The following is a 22,883-nucleotide window of genomic DNA, read 5'->3' as shown; positions in this document are numbered from 1 at the left end:
TTTAATTTGGCCGTTGCTCTTCAATTGTTAGCATTGTTGCTTAACTTGGTGAACAGGTATCTACTAAGAACATGGGGTACTTCTGAGTTGTACCAAATAATTAAATAGATGTCTTCCCTCACTTGTTGGTAGCATTAGCCATTCATTATTGGGTCATCTCAAGTTATTCTAGTCAAAGGATTCAAGTTCAGGTTTATTGTCATTCAATCGTATACATGTATACTGCCAAATGAAACAACGTTCATCTGGACTAAGGTGCAAACACAGTATATTCAACTCACACAGGAGGAAGTCTGCAGATGCTGGAATTTTAAGCAACACACATAAAAATTGCTGGTGAATGCAGCAGGCCAGGCACCATCTATAGGAAGAGGTACAGTCGACGTTTCGGGCCGAAACCCTTCGTCAGGACTAACTTTCAAATCTCTTACAAACCTCCCACTTTCAAATCTCTTACTAACTCTTCCTTCAGTTAGTCCTGACGAAGGGTCTTGGCCCGAAACGTCGACTGTACCTCTTCCTATAGATGGTGCCTGGCTTGCTGCATTCACCAGCATTTTGTGTGTGTTGCTTGATAGTTAACTCACATACATTATACATAAAGTCATATTACCACTAGTAAATTAACAAATAAGGTGTATTTGCGAAACAAGTTAAAAAGTTAATAGTATAATGCTATAGGCACTTCATGCACAATGAGAGCTAGGTGGGGAGTTCAGTTGCTCCCCTTTGAAATTTGTTCTTCCTGATTGAAACCTTCGACAAATATGACTGGCTTGTAATAAATCTGTCCCGGGGCTAAAACAAGTAACAACAATAGATGCTGAACTATCAAGCTTGGGATCAATAAAATGATCCGTGCTTGGAAGTTCTCATGTACAGATAATACAAACTGTAGTCCCTCCTGATGTTCAGAAAATGCAGAACAAAAAAATCTTTTTTAGCTCTGAAGCTGACACAATGGGACAGCTTGTCGACGCTCAGCATCTAGGTTCAGATATTAACAGTCACAACAATCTGTGCAAACTTCAGGGCCGCCCCCAACAAACAACCGTTCCTTGAGAAAGTACAGGATTTGTTTGGGAACAGAGATACCGCAATATCAATAATATCAATATGTGATTTATATCTTGTTCTGGGGTCTAATGATGTACTTACTTATTTATTGAGACAGCACAGAACAGGCCCTTATGGCCCTTAGATTCATGCCGGCAGCAGACCCAAATTTATCCCTCACCTAATCATGAGACAATTTACAATGAGCAATTAATCTACTAACCAGTCCATCATTGGACTGTGGGAGGAAACCAGAGCACCTGCAGGGAACCTATGTATTTCATGGGGAGGACATACAAACTCCTTACAGAAGATGTGGAATCGAACTCCAAACTCTGAGCTGTAACAGAGCTGTAAGCTCTGGGTGCAAGTACTACCATGGCACCTGATGTACTGTGAACCGGGCTTTGTTGACCAATTAGAATGCTTAATGTTCTGCAGCACTAGTTTTAGTTTTCAAAACAGTGAATTGTGATAAATAAGAATCTTATTTTTCTGAAACACAGTTCTGGCAGCAATGACAAGAATCTAAAGCTAATAACTAACAGTGATACATAATGGACAGTGATGTTCACTGTTACAAATGCATGCCAAAACCTTAACAGATTCCATTGTGCAAAACAGATAAGTAGATAGCATAGGTTATATCAGCTTTGGAAACTGGTTCTGCCTGAAGTGTGCAGCCAAATGAGCTGCATATTAGAAAATGTGAAAAATTTCTCAGTACTGCATTTCCATTCAAAAACAAACAATTTTCCTTCAAAAATAAATTTACTGAGGGATCATGTTATTTTCAAGAGCAAAAAAAGTAAAGCAAACAGAATAACCTAAAAATACAAAATTGCATACAATATATCTTCATTTTTCTTCTGTACTTAGAATGATAATAACTATTTTCATCTTTGATTATTTTCTCCCGAAATAACAAGTCACCCTCAAACAGCTTGATTCATTAATACCTTTAGCCAGTACATCACTGCCAGATCAGTATTCTACACTGGGCTTCAAGTTCTGCACTAATGATACTAAACACAGGCAGGTCAGCAATTTGAAGAATTATTGTGCTACACTGCTTGAATGGATCTCAGTAATATCACCTCTAAAACAAAACTGCACGTATTGAAGTCAACAAATCAAATCCATTTACGTGGAAAAATAAATCCAGTTGTGCATTCCGGTCAAGAACATTGTTGAGGGTCTGAAGTCCACATGTCAGACTGGGTGACTGTGTCAGACTCCTTCCTTACAGGAATATCAGGAAACTATAAATGCTTTTAAACAACAATTCAGTAAGTTTCATAATTATTTGATAAACTATTTAATTCATGAATTTATTGGCTAAATCCTAATTCTCCTAATGTTGAATGCATTTCTTTATATCTTTAGTTTAAGCTTCTGGTTTACCTGTCCATTATTTAAACTGTTCATTGCAGTTCACAGTTTAATTTAACTCTTGTAAAAGGCAAATAAGTAGTATGATATATTTTCCAGCCAATCTGATGAGTTTAAAGGGAGCGTGAACCAGAACTTAACCATATTTACAGGTAACATGAGAAACATAATCTAGAGAATTTAAAGGAAGAGTGAAATACAAAACCCAGAGAGCTGAAAGGGAGAGTGAGAGTGAGATAAAGAAGACAGTGAGCTGAATGGATGCGTATGAAAGAGAACCCAGTCAGCTTAAACAGGAAGTGAAATGTAGAAACCAATGAACTTAAAGGAAGTATAGGAAGCAGGACATGGAGAGTTCATAAGTTTAAAAAAAGACAGTTATTTATTTAAAGATACAGCAAGGAATAGGCTCTTCCAGTCCATCAGGCCCAGCAAAGCCCTAAAGATTTTCACAAATAAAACAGCGCAAGTGTTAAATGTTTAGGAAAATCTGTAGCAACTCATTTATTGAACACAAAATAACTAAACACCAAGCGCGATAAAAGTCCTTTATTTAATTACCTCATCATGTCAGATCAGCCTCTTAAAGTGAACTCCAGTCGAATGTCGGCGGTTGTAAATTATGTACATTTCCACTAATTACATACTGTAACCCCTAACAATCCCCAGATTAACCATACCCTAAACACGGGACAATTTACAATGTCCAATTAATTTAACTGGTCTTTGGACTGTGGACAGAAACCAGAGCACCTGGAGAAAATTGACACCTTCCAGTGGAGGATGTACTGAAGTTCCTTACACAATGGTGCTGGATTTGAATTCCGAACACAGGAATGTGCGAAGATGTAATAGCATCATGCTAACCGCTAAACTACCGTTGCGCCCAAATATAAATAAATTGCAGTAGGAAATTCACTTAATTATTGGTTGCATAGAAGATGGCAGATGAGACTTGGATGCTGGGTACAATTGGATACTGGGTTATTGGAAATTTACTTATTCACACTGAAGCATTTATCAGCTACAAGCCTGCTGGCAGCATTCATTCATTTTCTCAACCCACTCCTTTCTGTGTTGTGCTTTTGTTATCGTTAACATAGCTTTTAAACATAAGCTTCCAATTTAAAACAGCTTAGTGTTCGGTGGATATTCGACTGAAGAAAATATGATTGTGGTACAAAGCAATAGTATGTTTCTAGGTTTGGTTAATATGATAATATTGTTGAAGACTTAATGCTCATAATCATGAATTCTATCCAATTGTGCTGCTTTCAATCAACAGTCTTTCAGGTTAAACAACACACATCAAAGTTGCTGGTGAACGCAGCATGCCAGGCAGCATCTGTAGGAAGAGGCGCAGTCGACGTTTCAGGCCGAGACCCTTCGTCAGGACGAAGATGCTGCCTGGCCTGCTGCGTTCACCAGCAACTTTGATGTGTGTTGCTTGAATTTCCAGCATCTGCAGAATTCCTGTTGTTTGTCTTTCAGGTTAAACCATCTTTCCATAGTTGTAGAGACATGTGATCAATATGACACTTAAACAACTGCGGATGTTGGAAATCTGAAAAAAACATAGAAATAACTGTAATGAGAAGAAGAAAAAGATAGTTGCAGGTGCTGATCTTGTTTTTTTACTGTAATATCTACTCTGCTGTTTGGTTTCTCTTTCCATTGGTGCTGCTGAGGATTTCCAACATTTTTGTTCTTGCAACGATCTACACAGTAACTGACAATGGGTAACCATTATGCACTATGATGAGAAAAATTCACATTTTGTGCAAACAAATTTTTGTAAACTAGCCTTTAAAGATGTGCACATTGATGATTTTGATTGAAATTTATTTGTAATAATCAATTCCAAGATAAACTTGCATATGATAAAAGCAAGTAAAACTTCTCAAGAGATTTTACACAAGTCCAACATTCCCTCTATTTTTTTTACAGCTGTGTGGACCAGCCATTGCTCTGAACATGAAATTTTTACATGGCCTGAAAATTGTGCGGCACTTTAAAAGTTGTTCTTTTTGAAATATGTATACTATAAATATTTGGAATGAAAATTTAAAAATCACATACTTTTGATTACTTACTAAACAAGTCAGGATATAGAATTTTTCACTTCAAAATAATATGTTTTGACTAGAGTCGGCATTCGAACCAGCAGTTTATTAACAGTAAGCTACCAACTTCCATTTAGTGTTCACTGTTACAACTTACAACAGTGCTGTAACTTGAAACACCAACAATGTACATACATTGAAGCTCTAAAGGATTTCAAAGTAAAGGTTGTGGTACATTTATTATTTAGAAAATTTATGGATTATATTAATCAACACATAATTACAGGGTATATCACAATTACATTATCATAGATTTTGAAAATTATATTACTATTATATATCAGAAAATTCCAACTACACGGCAATAAAGGCAATGTGTATGGGTGCATTTCAGTTACTATATGGCTGTGCACCCACATAGTTCAGAGGGGATAGTGCACAAGTCCCTAATTATATAGATTGTGTAACGTAACAGTTAATTCCAAACCCTTCTTACCTAATTGGTTAAAAGCAGCATTTTTTACATGCCCGATTGCTTTTCTTTTAGCGCTCAGCCAGTCACGCAGCCGGAGTGCTATCCAGATTAAGGGCCCATTGCATCTACTGCCAAGTGGCTGGCAAACTACAGGGTCACTTAACACCAAGTGCTAATCTCTCGCTGATTGGAGGTGGAAGAGAACAAGGAAGAGTGATGGACAAAACACAATAAAGAGAAAGCTCGAGAAAACTGAAAACAAGATAGGTAGTACGAGATGTATACAGTATGACCCATTGTGATCAGTCACCAAGGAGATTTTTGTACACCAAAGATAAAAATAACCAATATATTAGAAATACTCAGCAACACTGAAGGAAAGGAAAAAGCAGGCACATTTCAGAACAATGACTATTCACTAGAGGCTGACTGCTGAGGAATGAAACTGGCTATGAAGGTGGCCTCAAATGGTTCTTGAGCTGAGACCAATCTCACTCTCTCCACAGATACTGCCTGAGTTCCTGAATATCTTCTATGTTCATTTCAGATATCTAGCATTATAATATTTCATAGCAATATATGTTGTAATGTGAGCATTATTAAAAGTAAGTTAATACTAATTAGGAGAATGGGGGGTTCTACTTCCGATCTCTTTTACTTCCAGTGGGCTTTGTATATAGTGTTCCTGCCATGCTGTATGGGCTGTGAAAGCCTCTGTTATATGCATGATGGTTTTAAAGTTGGACATAAAGTTGTCTAGTGCGCCTTTTTCAAAGTAGAAGTTACCACATATTTTTGGTGGAGGTAAACTGGTTTTGTGGACGTGTCGGCACGTTTCGAATGGGAGCAGCAGCGCCGATAAGGAGCCTCATGTTCAGATGGCTACGTTTGGGACTATCATTGATTTTGTGGAGTTAACGGAGGACTGGCTGGAGTAAGAGGAAAGGTTGGGACACTTTTTCTGTGCTAATGGAATATAATCCAAAACCTTCTGTGATAGTCCAACGGTGTAAGTTTCACAGCCATTTCAGGAAACCAGGTCAGTCTGTGGCCAATTTCATGGCCGAGCTTCAGCAGCTGTCGGAGTATTGTGATTTCGGAGCGGTGTTGGAAGACATGCTCCATGTTAGATTGGTAAGCGGCATTAAATAATGACGGCATACAATGCCGCCTGTTAGGGGAAACCCCACCGCTGACTTTCAAGAAAGCCTTAGAGATTGCCCAAGGCATGGAGATGGCTGCTAATAATGTTAAGGATATCCAGAAAGGACATGGGGGGTTGCAGTCGGCGGCAGTGCATCAAGTCAGGAGGGAGACTGGTAAACAGACAAAGCGGGTGGAATGTTTCTGGTGTGGAGGGACGCACTATGCAAATGATTGCAAATTCAAAGACACTGTCTGCCATGCTTGTAGCAAAAAGGGGCATTTAGCTAAAAAGTGCAGAAGTTCAAGGGTAGGATTAAGCCTGGGCATGGGAAACCATTTAAAAGAATCGGATGAAGAGGCAGCATGTGCCTACAACATGTTTGCAGTGGAAACAGATGAGGAACCACCTGAACCATATTATGCCACAGTCACTGTCAGGGGAAAGGACATTAAGTTTGAGATTGATTCAGGGGCTACTGCATCGGTCATTTGTAAGGAGACCTATAGGGGGACATGGGGGTCCAATCTGCCTCCCATCAGACCATCAAAGCTCAAACTCAGGACCTATATGAGGCAGCTCATACCTCATTTAGGGGTGTTATATGTGGACATTTCAGCCAGGGGTCAGAGGGCTGAAGCCAGGCTAGTAATAGCTAAGGACAGGGGACCCATTCTTTTGGGTCGCGATTGGCTTCGCAAAATCCAGCTAAACTGGCATGAAATTAAGTATGCACACACGACGGAGGACATTCTGCAGTGGTACAATGACGTTTTCAGGGACGAGCTAGGAACAATAAAGGGCGTGACAGTGAAACTCCATGTTGACCCCGAGGCTACACCACGATTTTTTAAGCCCAGGTCGGTGCTCTATGCCATGAAAGGCAAGGTCGAGGACAAGCTGGAGCGTCTACAGAGGCTGGGCATTATTAAGCTCGTCCAGTTTTCAAGGTGGGCGGCTCCCATTGTTCCAGTTTTGAAGGCAGACAGTTCCATGGAGTTTCCATTTGTGAGTCAGACTACGGGGGAAGCATGTCCACCAGTGACTTTGCCAGACAGCGAGATGCTGGCAAAGGGGTCGGGGTCCCCTGAAGAGGATAGACATTCTCACCCCTCTCATGCCCCCAACACCAGACCCACCCAAAACACCATCACCAGCGGTGCCTGCTGGGCCACCAGGGGTAGTGCGCAGATCACAGTGCACTCGTAAACCTCCTGACAGACTGAATCCTTGACGGGACAGTTCTTTTTTTTATTGTTGTTGTCAGATTGAATGTTGAATCTGTCATGTTTTCCAGATGTTTTGTATTGATAAACGATTGCTGAGATACTAGTATAAGTTTTCAGGGGTACGCAAGTTAACACCACCATTGTTTTTATTTCCTAGTTTTTTACATTTGGGGATGTTGGACTTTAAAGGGGGAGAAGTGTTGTAATGTGAGCATTATTAAAAATAAGTTAATACTAATTAGGATAATGGGGGGTTCTACTTCCGTTCTCTTTTACTTCCGGTGGACTTTGTATATAGTGTTCCTGCCATGCCGTACGGGTTATGAAAGCCTCTCTATATGCATAATGGTTTTGAAATTAAACATAAAGTTGTTTCTTTGGCATGAAGTTGTCAAGTGTGCTTTTTTCAAAGTAGAAGTTACTACAATATGCAAATGAAAAATTATCTGTAAAAGATGAAGAAATATACAGGTGTCTCCCGCTTTTCAAACATTCGCTTTACGAAATCTCACTGTTACGAAAGACCTACATTAGCACCCTGTTTTTGCTAACAGAAAGTGTTTTCACTGTTATGAAGAAAGGCAGCACGTGATAAAAAATCAGCACGCGATGAAAGGTAACGCGCGCCCCGAGCAGCCGCACTACCCTGGGTTCGGAATGGCATTCTCGCTAGCATTGCTTTAACACGTGCCTGTGAGCAGCTGTTTGCAAGATGAGTTCTAAGGTATTGGAAAAGCCTAAAAGAGCTCATAAGGGTGTTACACTTAGCATAAAGCTAGACATAATTAAGCATTTCGATCATGGTGAACGAAGTAAGGACAAAGTGAGTTTGGCTTGTGGAAGCTGACGAAGATGATGTTGAAGAGGTTTTGGCATCCCATGACCAAGAACTGATAGATGAAGAGCTGATGCAATTGGAAGAAGAAAGGATAACAATCGAAACCGAATGCAGTAGCGAACTGAACATGAAGCCACTGCATGAGATTTTCGCTGCAATGATAAAGTACGACTTTAATTTTGAAAGGGTACGTAGATTTAGGGGATATTTGCAAGATGGTTTGAGTCCTTACAAAGAACTGTATGATAGAAAAATGCACGAGGCTCAGCAGTCAAGCAAGCCTTCCACATCAGCCACTGCAGACGATGAACCTCGACCTTCGACATCGAGGCAGGCAGTCATAGGAGAAGATGAGCTGCCTGCCCTAATGGAAACAGACGACGAGATAACACCCCAGTGTCCCACCACCCCAACACCCAGGCCGCAGACAGATACCGATTCGCAGAGAATGCAGTGGGAGCCAGGAGGCACACAGCACATCTTTAAGAAAAAAGCCAAAATAAACATGCTAATTAATTAGGTGCCGCCCGACACGTAATTGTCGGCCCAGATCAGAGATTACGCAATCGGAAATCGGCACTGATCTGGGCTGTCAATTACGTGCCGGGTGGCACCTAATTAATTAGCATGTTTATTTTGGCTTTTTTCTTAAAGATGTGCTGTGTACCTCCCGGCTACTGCTGCACCCCTGCGTGCTTCGCGGTTCGGTATCGGTCGGCGGCCTGGGGGGAGGCGGCCACTGCACCACCCAACCTGCACGACTCAGTCTAACACACCATCATCAGTGTGCTGGGCACTGAACCAATTCTGGTAAGTGATACTACACTGTATATACATAATTTCTACTTTATATCAACTGTGTATTTTTACATGTTATTTGGTATGATTTGGCAGCTTCATAGCTTAAAGGTTACTGGAGAGCGCTTGCACCGTGTTTTTGCCAACAGCGCTTGCGTGAGATTTTCTGCCGACAGCGCTTGTGTGAGATTTTCTGCCGAAAGCGCTTGTGTGAGATTTTTGCTACAGAGAACAGTGCAGTAATGATTGTGGAGAAGTATTTCTACTTTATATATTGGCTGTGTATTTATCATATCATTCCTGCTTTTACTATATGTTACTGTTATTTTAGGTTTTATGTGTTATTTGGCATGATTTGGTAGGTTATTTTTGGGTCTGCGAACGCTCACAAAATTTTCCCATATAAATAAATGGTAATTGCTTCTTCGCTTTATGACATTTCGGCTTACGGACCGTTTCATAGGAACGCTCTACCTTCGGATAGCGGGGGAAACCTGTAGTCACTTCACAGTGGATGCATCAAGCTAAAGGGTACAAACAACTTTATAATGTGCATGACAGCTTACTTAAATATGATGAGAAATAGAAAAAGTATGCAAATCATCTGATCTTTACCTTTATATACAGTGGATTCAGGTTAATTAGGCCATTGGTTAATCGAGGCAGCCGCTGATTTGGGACAACTCTTAAAGAACATAAACGAATCAAGAAAATAGCCAGGATTCTCTTCATCATTTTTAGACACCATTCACTTAATTGGGGCAGGAGACTGTTGCCAAACAGTTTTTAACTAGCTTCAGTCACATGCTCATCATGTGGCCATTAGACACTATACAGTGCTTAGAGTGAACAGCTTTTAAATAGTGTCACTTGCATGTGTGTGTTTGTGTTCAAAAAGCAGTGATTTTTGTTACTGATGCTTTTCAAGTAAGAAGCAGGAAGACAATTCAGATCTGATTTGTTCACTGCAATTTTAAGCCTTCACTTTGGAGATGCCAAAAATGGCTAGGAGTGAAAATGGAATGATTTCACTACTTCAACAGCTTAGGATCTATGAAGAATTTGAAGGTATTGACAATCATTTTGAATGCTACAATGGAAATGAAGAGTTTTGGGGGATGTAATAGTCAAAAGCGTTGCTTGAAAGCAGTTATTATCTGCACTAGGTATCTGCGCTGATTTTGTTTACTTACAGTCAATGAAAAGAACAAAGCAGTGTACACTGAATTAATTACTTCATTGATATAAACTAATACATTGTTTAATAGTACTGCAGTAGTTTTCGCAGTGTTCTAATCTGTTCTGCATTTTGTTTAAACTCATCATTTGTTACTCAGTTAAATGGCAGTTTGTCTTTTACATACCTTTTTAAACTATTTTCACGATCTCACGGAGGGGCGGAGTGAAGTGATGATGGCGCTAAATGGTGACTCTTCTGCTTGCATCTTTGGAAATAACTCTATTTCTATCTTTGATATCTCTTTTTTTCCTTTTCAAGGTTCTTTTGAAGACCCTAACCTGGAGTTACACTCCGACTTTGGTTTTTGCAGGAATGGGACATGCTCTCTGGGCCTCACAACCGGCCACTTTTTGATATCCCGAGACTAGCGCACCTTCAAGGTGCTGGATTTTCATGGCTCTGGAGACAGGCTGATTCAAGGCCGGCACCCCTGACGGAGGCATCGCGGGAGAACACGGAACATCGGGACCAGTGGGTTAGCTGTCGTGGGCTGTGTGTCCAGAGACCTGAGCCTTTTTGGGGCTGACTCTCTGGGTGCAGAGCTCAGAAAAAACAACGCAACAGACTTTTAACATCATAAATCAGTGAGACTTGTCTGTTATGTCTCCCCTCTCGCAGTGAAATGAGAACATATCTTTGTTCCTTATTGGGGGAGAGAGAATGCCTACAGTATGTTGAATTACTGGGTGAACAAGTAGTCTTTTGGGTACTGCAAGTATGTGTTTTTATTGATGCTTTACTGCACGCTTGAGTGCTCGGTGGAGGGTGTCAATGCTTTTTTGCTGGTGGGGGTGGGGTTGTTGACTTGCTGCTGCTTGTGCGTGGGAGAGGGAGCTGGGGAAGCTGGGGTCCTAATGTTCAACCGCCATTCTTTCTTTGGGGCACTCGTCTGTTTTTATGGATGTTGCGAAGAAGAAGAATTTCAGGATGTATATTGTATACACTTCTCTGACACTAAATATACCTATTGAAACCTATTGAAACTTCAGATAATTGGGCCAAAATGCACTGGTCTCAATTAACTGGAATCCATTTTGCCTCAAAATAACATTATTGATTTGAGAAAGCCAATTCATCAGATTTTCAATTTAATGTAAGTGTTTGATTTCATTTTGCAATTGATCATTGTTTTTTAAGTCCAAAGCTTACTTTATATTGTCACTACATTTGAAACAATCCAAAGACTAAATGACGGGGTCTCAGCCTGAAATGTTGACTGTACTCTTTTGCATAGATGCTGCCTGGCCTGCTGAGTTCCTCCAGCATTTTGTGTGTGTTGTAATGACTACAACTACTCACTTAACTAATTGCTGTCGCAAAGTACTTCAAACGTTGGGACTTCATTGAATTTCCGGTACTTTTCAATGCCTCACAAATGGTGGCACACACACTTACGTTTTTAAATGCCATGACATTGACATAATTAAAAATTGTTCTAAACACTGCAGAAGTAGATGATTTAAGAAGGTCAGATGGCACAAGCCCTTGCATCTGCTGTATTTCAGCCCAGCTCCATTCATGTATTCAAGGTTTTCACAGTTCCTTTATTTTAGCATAGAATGGTGGTTTTTATTAAATTCTTTCACAATCATCATTTTCACAAATCATCAAACAAATTTATTTTAGGTGTTTATCAGTCTTGATACCAGGGCAAAATTTACTTTGTTATTGATAACTTAAAATTAAAAATCTTCCATACCTTCCCATTCCTACAAAACTCTCAGGACTCTCACCACCAGGTTCAAGAACAGTTATTACCCCTCAACCATCAGGCTCTTCAACCAAAGGGGATAACTTCACTCAACTTTACTTCCTAAATCACTGATATGTTTGCACAACCAAAGGACTCACTTTCCAGTACTCTTCATCTCATGTTCTCATTGTTTATTGCCTTTTACTTACATCTGCAGTTGCACAGTTTGTTGTCTTCTGGATTCTGGTTGAGGGCCCTAATTGGGTGGTCTTTCATTCATCCTCTTAAAGTTACTATTCCATAGATTTGTTGAATATGTCCACAAGAAAATGAATCTCAGGGTTATATGTGGTGACATATATGTACTTAGATAATAAAATTTACTTTGAACTTTTGAATAAAACCTCAACATAACTGGATTCAGAGCCTATGTTGCCAAATTGACAAATAATAAAAAAGGGAGGAGGCAGTTCTTTAAAAGTAGTATATGAATTCTTTGGGATGTGGGAAGGAAATCAAGAGGAAACCTGCCTGTCACAGGGAGAATAAACAAGTTTCACACAGAGCGCCCAGAGATCAGAGTGAGCTCAGGTTGCTGGAATGATATCGAAGCAGTGTTGTGCCATCCTGACATAACACATAATCATCCTAAATCTATGGCATAAAGAATGGTCTTGACAACCACAACCAGATGCATGCCATTGCTAGAAAAATACCATTTTCATCATAAAATGCCCTAATGCATAAGGCTCTGCAGTTCATTTTTACTGTCTGTGCTGACTGATGCACCACATGGCCAGCATTTAGTTCTGGGTAAGGGTTTTCCCGCTTTACTCATGGCTTAACATTCAATTGTGCATGATTCAAACTGTACAAAACTATCTCAAACACTTCTCTTTCACAGGAAGTGGTAAGGGCTATAGGTTTCAGGCAGGCCAACACTGAGCAATCCAATAAAAGAAAACATGCTCAGCTGTCAATAAGAAAGAAACAAAACGTAGAAAATACCTGTACATCTCTTCCAAATCAAATCACTCAGTACTTTATGCACAAACCAACCCCTCCTCCAAACAATAATTAATTGTAAATTGCACAAATCATGTGAACAGTCAGCTCAAAACTGATAATAAAACAGCTAATGTTTCACCTTCCTCAGGTAACCGGTATACTAGATTCCACATAAAATAGAATTCACAGTGAACCTAAATGCCAAAAAATATTAAATGCGTTACCTCAAGAGGGATAAGTTGCTAAGCAATAGAAAATCCGGTATCATCAGCCAAATGTGATCATTATCAAGTACAGGTGTCCCCCGCTTTTCGAACGTTCGCTTTACGAAACCTCACTGTTACGAAAGACCTACATTAGTAGCCTCCAACCTGATGGCATGAACATTGACTTCTCTAACTTCCGCTAAGGCTCCACCTCCCCCTCGTACCCCATCTGTTACTTATTTTTATGCACACATTCTTTCTCTCACTCTCCTTTTTCTCCCTCTGTCCCTCTGAATATACCTCTTGCCCATCCTCTGGGTCCCCCCCCGTCTTTCTTCCCAGACCTCCTGTCCCATGATCCTCTCGTATCCCCTTCTGCTTATCACCTGTCCAGCTCTTGGCTCTATCCCTCCCCCTCCTGTCTTCTCCTATCATTTTGGATCTCCTCCTCCCCCTCCCGCTTTCAAATCTCTTACTAGCTCTTCCTTCAGTTAGTCCTGACGAAGGGTCTCGGCCTGAAACGTCCACTGCACCTCTTCCTACAGATGCTGCCTGGCCTGCTGCATTCACCAGCAACTTTGATGTGTGTTGCTTAGTACCCTGTTTTCGCTTTCAGAAGGTGTTTTCACTGTTACGAGAAAAAAAGCAGCGCGTGATAAAAGGAAGCGCGCACCCCGAGCAGCCGCTGTCCCCCGGATTCTCGCCGGCATTGCTTAAACACGAGCCTGTGAGCAGCCGTTTGCAAGATGAGTTCTAAGGTATCGGAAAAGCCTAAAAGAGCTCATAAGGGTGTTACACTTAGCGTAAAACTAGACATAATTAAGCTTTTTGATCATGGTGAACGAAGTAAGGACAAAGTGAGTTTGGTTTGTGGAAGCTGACGAAGGTGATGTTGAAGAGGTTTTAGCATCCCATGACCAAGAACTGACAGAGGAAGAGCTGATGCAATTGGAAGAAAAAAGGATAACAATTGAAATTGAATGAGTAATGATAAAGTACGACTTTAATTTTGAAAGGGTACATTGGTTTAGGAGATACTTGCAGGATGGTTTGAGTCCTCAGCAGTCAAGCAAGCCTGCCACATCAGCCACAGCAGACGACGAACCTCGACCTTCGACATCGAGGCGGGCAGAGATAGAAGAAGATGAGCTGCCTGCTCTATTGGAAACAGACGATGACGAGATGACACCCTGGTGTCCCACCACACCGACACCCAGGCCGCAGACAGTTACCGATCCGCAGAGAATGCAGTGGTAGCCGGGAGGCACACAGCACATCTTTAAGAAAAAAGCCGAAATAAACATGCTAATTAATTAGGTGCCGCCCAACACATAATTGTCGGCCCAGATCAGAAACGACGTAATCGGAAATCGGCACTGATCTGGGCCGAAAATTACGCGTCGGGTGGCACCTAATTAATTAGCACGTTTGTTTTGGCTTTTTCCTTAAAGATATGCTGTGTGCCTCCCGGCTACCGCTGCATTCCTGCATGCTTCGCGGCAATGTATCGCTCAGTGGCCTGGAGGATGGGGGCCACTGCACCACCCAACCTGCGATGACTCAGCCTAACACACCATCATCAGTGTGCTCTGCCCTGTCTTCCCAATTCCCGTGATACTACACTGTATATACATTATTTCTACTTTATATATAGGCTATGTATTTTTACGTGTTATTTGGTATGATTTGGCAGCTTCATAGCTTAAAGGTTACTGGAGAGAGTGTTTCTGCCAACAGCGCTTGCGTGAGATTTTCTGCCGACAGCGCTTGCGTGAGATTTTTGCTACAGAGAACAGTTCAGTAATGACTGTGGAAAAGTATTTCTACTTTATATAGGCTGTGTATTTATCATATCATTCCTGCTTTTACTATATGTTACTGTTATTGTAGGTTTTTTGTGTTATTTGGCATGATGTGGTAGGTTATTTTTGGGTCTGCGAACGCTCACAAAGTTTTCCCGTATAAATAAATGGTAATTGCTTCTTCGCTTTACGACATTTCGGCTTATGAATCGTTTCATAGGAACGCTCTATTTTCGGATGGCGGGGGAAACCTGTAATTTCAAAAACTACTTTAACAGATTTGACACTTCTGATACCGTAATAATAAATTCTCAATTTCTCGACAAGTACATTGATAACCTGCCTATGCGCAATATGTACAACTTAAATAGGAAATTGTTCAAAAGCATTAGCAAGCTTGCAAAATGCACCAAAGTTGTACAGACTACTTGAAAACAAGCTAAAAGTCGCTGAGAGGCAAAGTGAGAGAGCATCGCTCTGTATGACGAGCTTCCAACTAACTGAATTCCAAGTTGAAAAAGTATGTTTAATCCTTTATTACAAACCAACATTAAGTCATCTGAATCTTCCATAATAAAATGAGCGTAACAATATCAAATTGTAACAAGGATGAGTGGTCAAAGACGAGCGTTCAAAGAAAAATATGCGCTCCTTACTCCCCCCACCACCTCATGTCACCAAGCAGGTGACTATATTTGTTTATTTTAACTGCCACCCTACACTGCGCACCATTTACTAACCCCTGCCCAAACCCTTGTGGCAAATTACCTTAACCCAGAATGAGGATTTACAACACAAATACAGACAGACAATAAATAGATACATGGCCCCTACAAAAGTTATCTTATGAATAGTGCAAAACCATCTCGCTAAGTGAGTGGTTAGCTGAATTGTACATTCCATTCATAAGCCCTATTCTGTATTGTGCACGTGGATGTCATGAAATCAACACCCACAGTCATGGACTTTGTATTGACAGATATAAATTAAAGCTAATGAAAGAATTCAGGTGTGGGCACTGTAGATAGAGAAGAATGCAACATTATTTCCATCTTTGCAATATTCAAGTTCAAGTTTATTCTTATTGAACCATACACATGTACACTGCTAAATCAGACAACGTTCCTCCCGACCAAGGTGTACAACACAGCACATATAAGTCACACACATAAGACATAAAGTAATATTAACACAAATAAATTAACAAATAATAAGGTGCATATACGATACAAGTTAAAAGAAGTAAACAATATAATGCTACTGGTGCTTCATGTGTGATGAGACCTTTGTGGTGTTAGAGAGTTCCATAATCTTATGGCCTGGGGAAGAAGATGGTTCCCATTCTAACAGATCTTGTCCTAATACTATGATACCTCCTTCCTGATGCTAGGGGGTCAAAGAGAGTGTGGATGGATGAGAGGGTTGATTGACATGTTAAACAGCAAAAAAGTATTCAAACACTAAAAATAAAAGCTGCAGAAATGAAAGCAGAAATAAAGCATATATAACATGTTATCAAGGAAAAGTGGTGGTCATTCCTTAGACAAACAACATACACAAAATGCTGGAGGAACTCAGCAAGTCCCAATGAAGGTCTCAAACCAAAACTTCAACTCTATATTCCCCTTCTTAGCTGCTGCCTGACTACTTTTTGCACTATTTTGCACTACTTATTAACTTAATTATTTTTATATAAACATACCTTATTGTAATTTATATTTTTTATTATGTGTTGCATTGTCCTGCAAAGCAACAAATTTCACGGCATATGCCAGTGATATGAAACCTGATTCTGATTCTGATATTGATTCTGATCCAGACTTGCTAGGTTGCTCCAGCACTTTATGTCTTATGTGTTGCTCAAGAATTCCAGTAACTGCAGAATCACGTGCTTATTATTCCTTAGACAAAGCTTAGATATGCGTCTCTGTACTTGTGCTGAAAAAATATAAGTACTTTATCAACATGTCCACAATAAGCATTTCAATTCTGAAGAAGACAATGCAGATACAGAGTGTAGGAATTAAGACACAAGGGATTGCAGATGCTGCAGTCTGAAGCAACAGAAAACTGGAATACAAGTTACTTCAGAATACAGATTACACAGTGTGCAAGAACAGAACAGGGCTGACAGTTAACCTTCCCCTATTCATGCTCTTGAAGAAACCAATGTAACCTTTCTTCTAAGCGATCTTCAGAATGTTCTAATTCATTGTTTATATATCACCAGCACCTACAACTACAGCAGATAAATACAGAGAACTTCAAGATTCTGATTTATTTAATTAAGCATCAAAATATATACAGAAATACATTCTTTGCGTTAACAACCAACAGACCCAAAGGTGTGCTGGGGGCAGGGCACAAGTGTTTTGCCACTCATTCTGGCACCAATATATTACGTCCACAATGTTTAGCAGAACAACACAGAACAAAACAAGCAACAAAACACTAACAGCAAAACAAGCCCTGTTCCTTCTTCCTTAGCCCAATGCACATACACAGTCCTGCAACCCCAGGAGAGGCTGTCTTCGACCTTTAGTCTCCAGCGAACTCAGATTTGAATACAGTGGGCCTTTGATTTCCCCAACAGAGTCGCAGAAATTTGCAGACCGGAGGGTTCAGCCAAGAAGCCTCGAATTCCTATCGATGCTTGCCATCGATTCCAGTATCTGCCAATCACTGAACGCTAAGTCTTAGACTCTGGATTCAATAATAATGCAGCCACACACACTAGGCCTTGAACTCTGGTCTCACCAATTAGAGTGCCCAAGGAGTTCATTGCACCTCATTCCTCTATCCGCATGGAACTCTGACACTGGGAACTGCTGACAACTCGCTGATCCTGGGGGTGGGGGGGGGAGGGTCATCAGCGCACATTTGACTACCAATGATTCACGTCTGCATCTATGGCCTTCAAGATGCTTGTTCTGGCCCTATAGTATCTTGCCATTAATTACTTGGATCTCCAATCACTGCTCATGCTCGTGTTGCTCAGCTGGTGATTTTGGGATTATACATGGCTTCTGAAAGCAGAGTATATAGGTAACGGGAAAAGTGAAAGATGGATGCTGGTAATGGCTACACTTAGAATTATTCTGACAAAATTGTTTCCTTTTTATAGAAAGGATCTCAACTGATTAAATTTATAAAGATTCATCATCTGATAGGCTTAGCTCCATGTCCTATTGTTTATGTGTGAAAAGAAGGTTTAAAGTTCGACAACAGAAAGAAATAGTTCCACAATATTCTGCAGGTGCTATAACAGCAATGGTTCACCCTAATGCTGTTAGTTACATAAAGGACAAGACGGTCAATTGTAAGGTTAGTGGAACAGTATTGTTGTTGTTCCTTGTATAACATTGCAATGAAATTGACATCATTGGTTTCAGTATAGTGCTCCCTATTGATGTGTTATAGGTTGTAGCCTGGTGATCCCTGAAGATAGCTCTAAAAGTGATGTACTACAATACAAGCAACATTCGTCCATCTGTGGCAAAGTATCATTAATGAATGAATGGAGACTACAAAGATAGAGAGAGACCATGCAGTCAGAGGATTTGAACAACTCTATCAGGCAGCAGATTCTGTTGGACCCAATTATTTAATTCTTAGATTAGATTCTTTAATTGTTACTTTCTTTGCAGTTTAATTAATTATCTGCTTCTATTTTATGCAAGTTTAATAGGCCTCTTGAGGCTGTACGATTATAATTCCAGAAAGCTTTGGAAACTTGCTTGTTCAGCATTAAATTAATAAATATTTTCTCATTAGTTAACATGGCATTGCAGTATTCAAATGAGTACTAATTGGTTGCCTCTTATCTACAAGTTTGAATGGAATTTTCCTTATCTGAGTAGTATAAAAATAGCTGTTTCATGCTATGTACCATTTTTACTTTCGCTATTCTTCTACTAGTAGACCCCTTATCACCATTTGTTTCAATTTCTCGTTGTTATATCAACTCTTAATAAATGATCATGAAGCAGCAGGTTTTGTGTCTCATTCCTGACTTCTAAAAGAACCTTGGATTAAAAACACCAGAATCCATCCATTCTTTGGGGCTCACATAAAAGTTGCTGGTGAATACAGCAGGTCAGGCAGCATCTCTAGGAAGAGGTACAGTTGATGTTTCGGGCCGAGACCCTTCATCAGGACTAACTGAAAGAAGAGCTAGTAAGAGATTTGAAAGCGGGAGGGGGAGGAGGAGATCCAAAATGATAGGAGAAGACAGGAGGGGGAGGGATGGAGCCAAGAGTTGGACAGTTGATTGGCAGAAGGGATATGAGAGGATCATGGAACAGGAGGCCTAGGGAGAAAGAGAGTGGGGGGGGGAGCCCAGAGGATGGGCAAGGGGTATAGTGAGAGGGACAGAGGGAGAAAAAGGAGAGAGAGAAAAAGAACGTGTGCATATAAATAAATAACGGATTGGGTACGAGGGGGAGGTGGGGCATTAGCGTAAGTTTGAGAAGTCAGTGTTCATGCCATCAGGTTGGAGGCTACCCAGACGGAATATAAGATGTTGTTCCTCCAACCTGAGTGTGGTTTCATCTTTACAGTAGGGGAAGCCATGGACAGACGTATCAGAATGGGAATGGGAATGGAACGTGGAATTAAAATGTGTGGCCACTGGGAGATCCTGCTTTCTCTGGCATCTGCAGATTTCCTCATGTTTGTATTCTTTGGGGCTTCCTTGTGGTCAGAGTCAGAATCAAAACCAGAATCAGGTTTACTATCACTGACATAACATGGGTAGAACATTACATTAATAGTGCTGTGCATGAATGAATTGTGTGATATGATATTAAAACATACACATCAGAGAGATTTCAGTGTTGAATACTGACCTCTGCTGAATTACCAGATCGTTGTTGCGATGGCACTGTAGGAGATACATTTGGCTCCTTTCCTCTTAGCTAAATAAGTGAAAAATTTATAGCAAATCCCATTCCCAAATACCATTCAGAAAACTATAATGAAAATGATAAATGAGGTTGCTTTGGCTTTAATGGCCTTTAAGTTTGGATTAGTAACTACCGTACATTGTCTACCCCATAAATTGTGAAGTGGATGATATTCTGTTTTTGTACACAGTAGCCAGTCCCAAGAACTAGAGAAGTGATTTCTGGGCATATTTACATATGATAGCTGGATAAAAACTAGCCCTTTAAGTCAACTTACAACAATGCCAAAGCTAGGAATAGAGATGATCGGATAATAATCCAAGATAAATTTGATGACTTATTTTTTATGGGACAAAATTACAAAAATAACTCATGTGAGGAATCAGGTTTTTAATTATCACTAATATTTGCCATGAAATTTGTTGTTTTGTGGCAGCAGCACAGTACAAGAAAACCTCACAAAACCAAATAGTACAAAAGATAAATGATGAGGTGCATTGTCCATTCAGAAACCATTAGGTGGAGGGAAAGACTTCATAGAACATTGAGTGTGGACCTTCAAGTTCCTGTATCTTGTCCCCAATGGTAGTAAGACAGAGAGAGCATGTCCCTGATGGTGAGGGTGAGGTCTGTAATGATGGATGCCCCCTTCTTGAGGCACCACCTCTGAAGATGCCCTCGAAGATAAGGAGGGTTGTGTCTGCAATGTAACTGGCTGTCAACAACCCCTGCAGCTTCTTGTGAACATGTGCACTGAAGCCTCCATACCAGGCTGTGTGGCAACTAATCAGAATATTCCCCACCATACACCTGTTGAAATGTACAAGTCTTTGGTGACATACCAAATCTCATCAAACTCCCAATTAACTTGAGCCACTGGCATGCCTTCTTCAACATCTCTGAGGATCTAGTTTGAGTCCAACACATCATGATTGCATTCATGTGTTGGACTCGAAATAGAACCTCAGAGATGTTGACACCCACAACCTGAAATTGCTCACCCTTTCCACTGCTGACTCTTCAGTGGGAGCTGTTGTGTGTTCTCATGACTTCCCCTTCCTGAAGTGCACAGTCAGATCCTTGGTCTTGCTGACACTGAGAGCGGGATTGTTGCAACACCGCTCAACCAGCTGATCTTTCTCACTGCTGTGTACTTTGTCATAAGAACAAGACCTCAGCCAGCAAGTTCTTTGAGCAATTAGGGATATAAGCAGAATGGTCTCTGCAAGGACAGAAGTGCAATCTCTGAATGCTTAGATTTTTGGGAAAAACTATAAGATAGTTAAATAACTTTGCTCCATCTCTTTGCATTTGTGGCTGAAGAAAATAAGACAATGTCTCAAACAAGAGAAAATCTGCAGATGCTGGAAATCCGAGCAACACACACACAAAATGCAGGAGGAACTCAGCAGGCCAGGCAGCATCTATGGAAAAAAAACAAACAGGAATTCTGCAGATGCTGTAAATTCAAGCAACACACATCAAAGTTGCTGGTGAACGCAGCAGGCCAGGCAGCATCTGTAGGAAGAGATGCAGTCGACTTTTCAGGCCGAGACCCTTCGTCAGGACGTTTTGGACTGAAACCCTTCGGCAGTACTGATGTCTCTTCTCCTTGGATACAGAATTTGGGTCACTCCTCAATGGAGCAGGGGATAGTAAACAGAGATCTGGCATAGATTACCTAGCGTAGCAGGAACGAGCCCACAACCAGGAAGCTCAGAGTGGCCATAACCATAACCTCAATGATCAAAACAACCAAGGATCATTCAAGGTTGTATTTGAGGTTGCTAGAAGTCTGAGATCTTGTGACAACAAGGTAAGTGCCTGACAAGGTACTGTAGCAGTTAGCATGAGGCTTTACAGCATTAGCAATCACCGATCACACTTCAGTTCCTGCTGTTGTCTGGGAGGAGTTTGTACGTTTTCCCAAGACTGCAGGGGCTTACCCCAGGTGCTCTGGTTTCCTTCCACATTCCAAAGACGTATGATTAGGGTTAGAGTTAATGAGTTGTGGGCATGCTCTGTTGGCACCAGAAGCTTGGCAACACTTGTGGTGGCCCCCAGAACAATCCTCAGACTGTGTTGGTCATTGACACAAAATGACACATTTCACTGTATTTCAAAGAATCAAATTCAAAGTACACTAATTATCAAAGTATGCATGCATTATACATCCCTGAGATTTTTGATGTATGCAAAACATATAAAGCAAAAGCTAATAAATAAAGCTAAGTCATGCAACATGCACAGTTCTTTAAACAGCACAGTTTAAGGGGCAATAGGGTTTGTGAAAATCCAATGGTCTGTGAGTAAGAGACTATTTTAATATTAGTAAGTTTAGAAAAAAATCATAATAGAGGTAATTTTTGCAAGTCACATGGCTGTTTGGGGGGGGGGCTTTCCTTGAAGAAAAGTTGATGAAAACATTAAAATCCTGCTGAAAAACAATCAGTCAAATTTCTAGAAGATCATCGAGTCATTCAGAAATGGGAGTACAATTGACTTCTGGCTAACTTGATTTTGTGATACTTTTCAATCCTCACCCTTCACCAGTGATGTTTGAACAAACTTCTAGTTCAGATTGCCTTGAACACTGCAGAGAAGAAACATCAAAAACATAATTTCATTGCAACAGCACCTACACAACACAGACAGTGTGAACAAAGTAGTAACTAGTGTGTTGGAAAAACAGAAGAAAATTGATATTTGTCAAGAAAGATTCAGAGTCTTTTGGAATATGTTCTTGGTAGATGGCTCATAAAGATTTCGGGCAAGAATATGCACCCAAAAATATGCGTAGGAATTTTAGTTTTGTTGCATTGCCGAAACTAAGAAATTGGTTCCAAATTCTTAGATTTTCAAATTCAATTTCTATAACGTGAATATAGGTCATCCGTAAGACATGGAAGTTGCAAATGCACCAGGATCATCTATTTCACTGTTATGAAGCTAAGTAGAATGCATTGCCTTAACATTTGATCTCTCTGGCTTATATACAATACTGTACAAAAATCCTAGGCACATGAATAAAATTC

The 22,883-nt window shown here is 40.4% G+C and overlaps 1 protein-coding gene across 4 annotated transcripts in view; it reads right to left on the bottom strand.

Moving 5' to 3' along the window:
• Positions 1 to 22,883, bottom strand: part of atrnl1b (attractin-like 1b) — a 1,064,590-nt gene that overhangs the window by 328,096 nt on the left and 713,611 nt on the right. Inside the window, exon 27 of one of the 4 annotated variants that reach the window (XM_072239600.1) lies at positions 3,892 to 4,012. The exons of the other annotated variants lie outside the window; for them this stretch is intronic. Coding sequence (XP_072095701.1) covers positions 3,941 to 4,012 — 72 coding nt within the window. The 3' untranslated portion in view covers positions 3,892 to 3,940. Of the gene's footprint in view, positions 1 to 3,891; positions 4,013 to 22,883 lie in introns of those variants that run through there. 4 annotated transcript variants of the gene reach the window in all.

Source organism: Mobula birostris, chromosome 21, assembly GCF_030028105.1.
Source record: "Mobula birostris isolate sMobBir1 chromosome 21, sMobBir1.hap1, whole genome shotgun sequence".
Classification (NCBI taxonomy): Eukaryota; Metazoa; Chordata; class Chondrichthyes; order Myliobatiformes; family Myliobatidae; genus Mobula; species Mobula birostris.
This window is presented reverse-complemented; position numbering and strand designations above follow the sequence as displayed.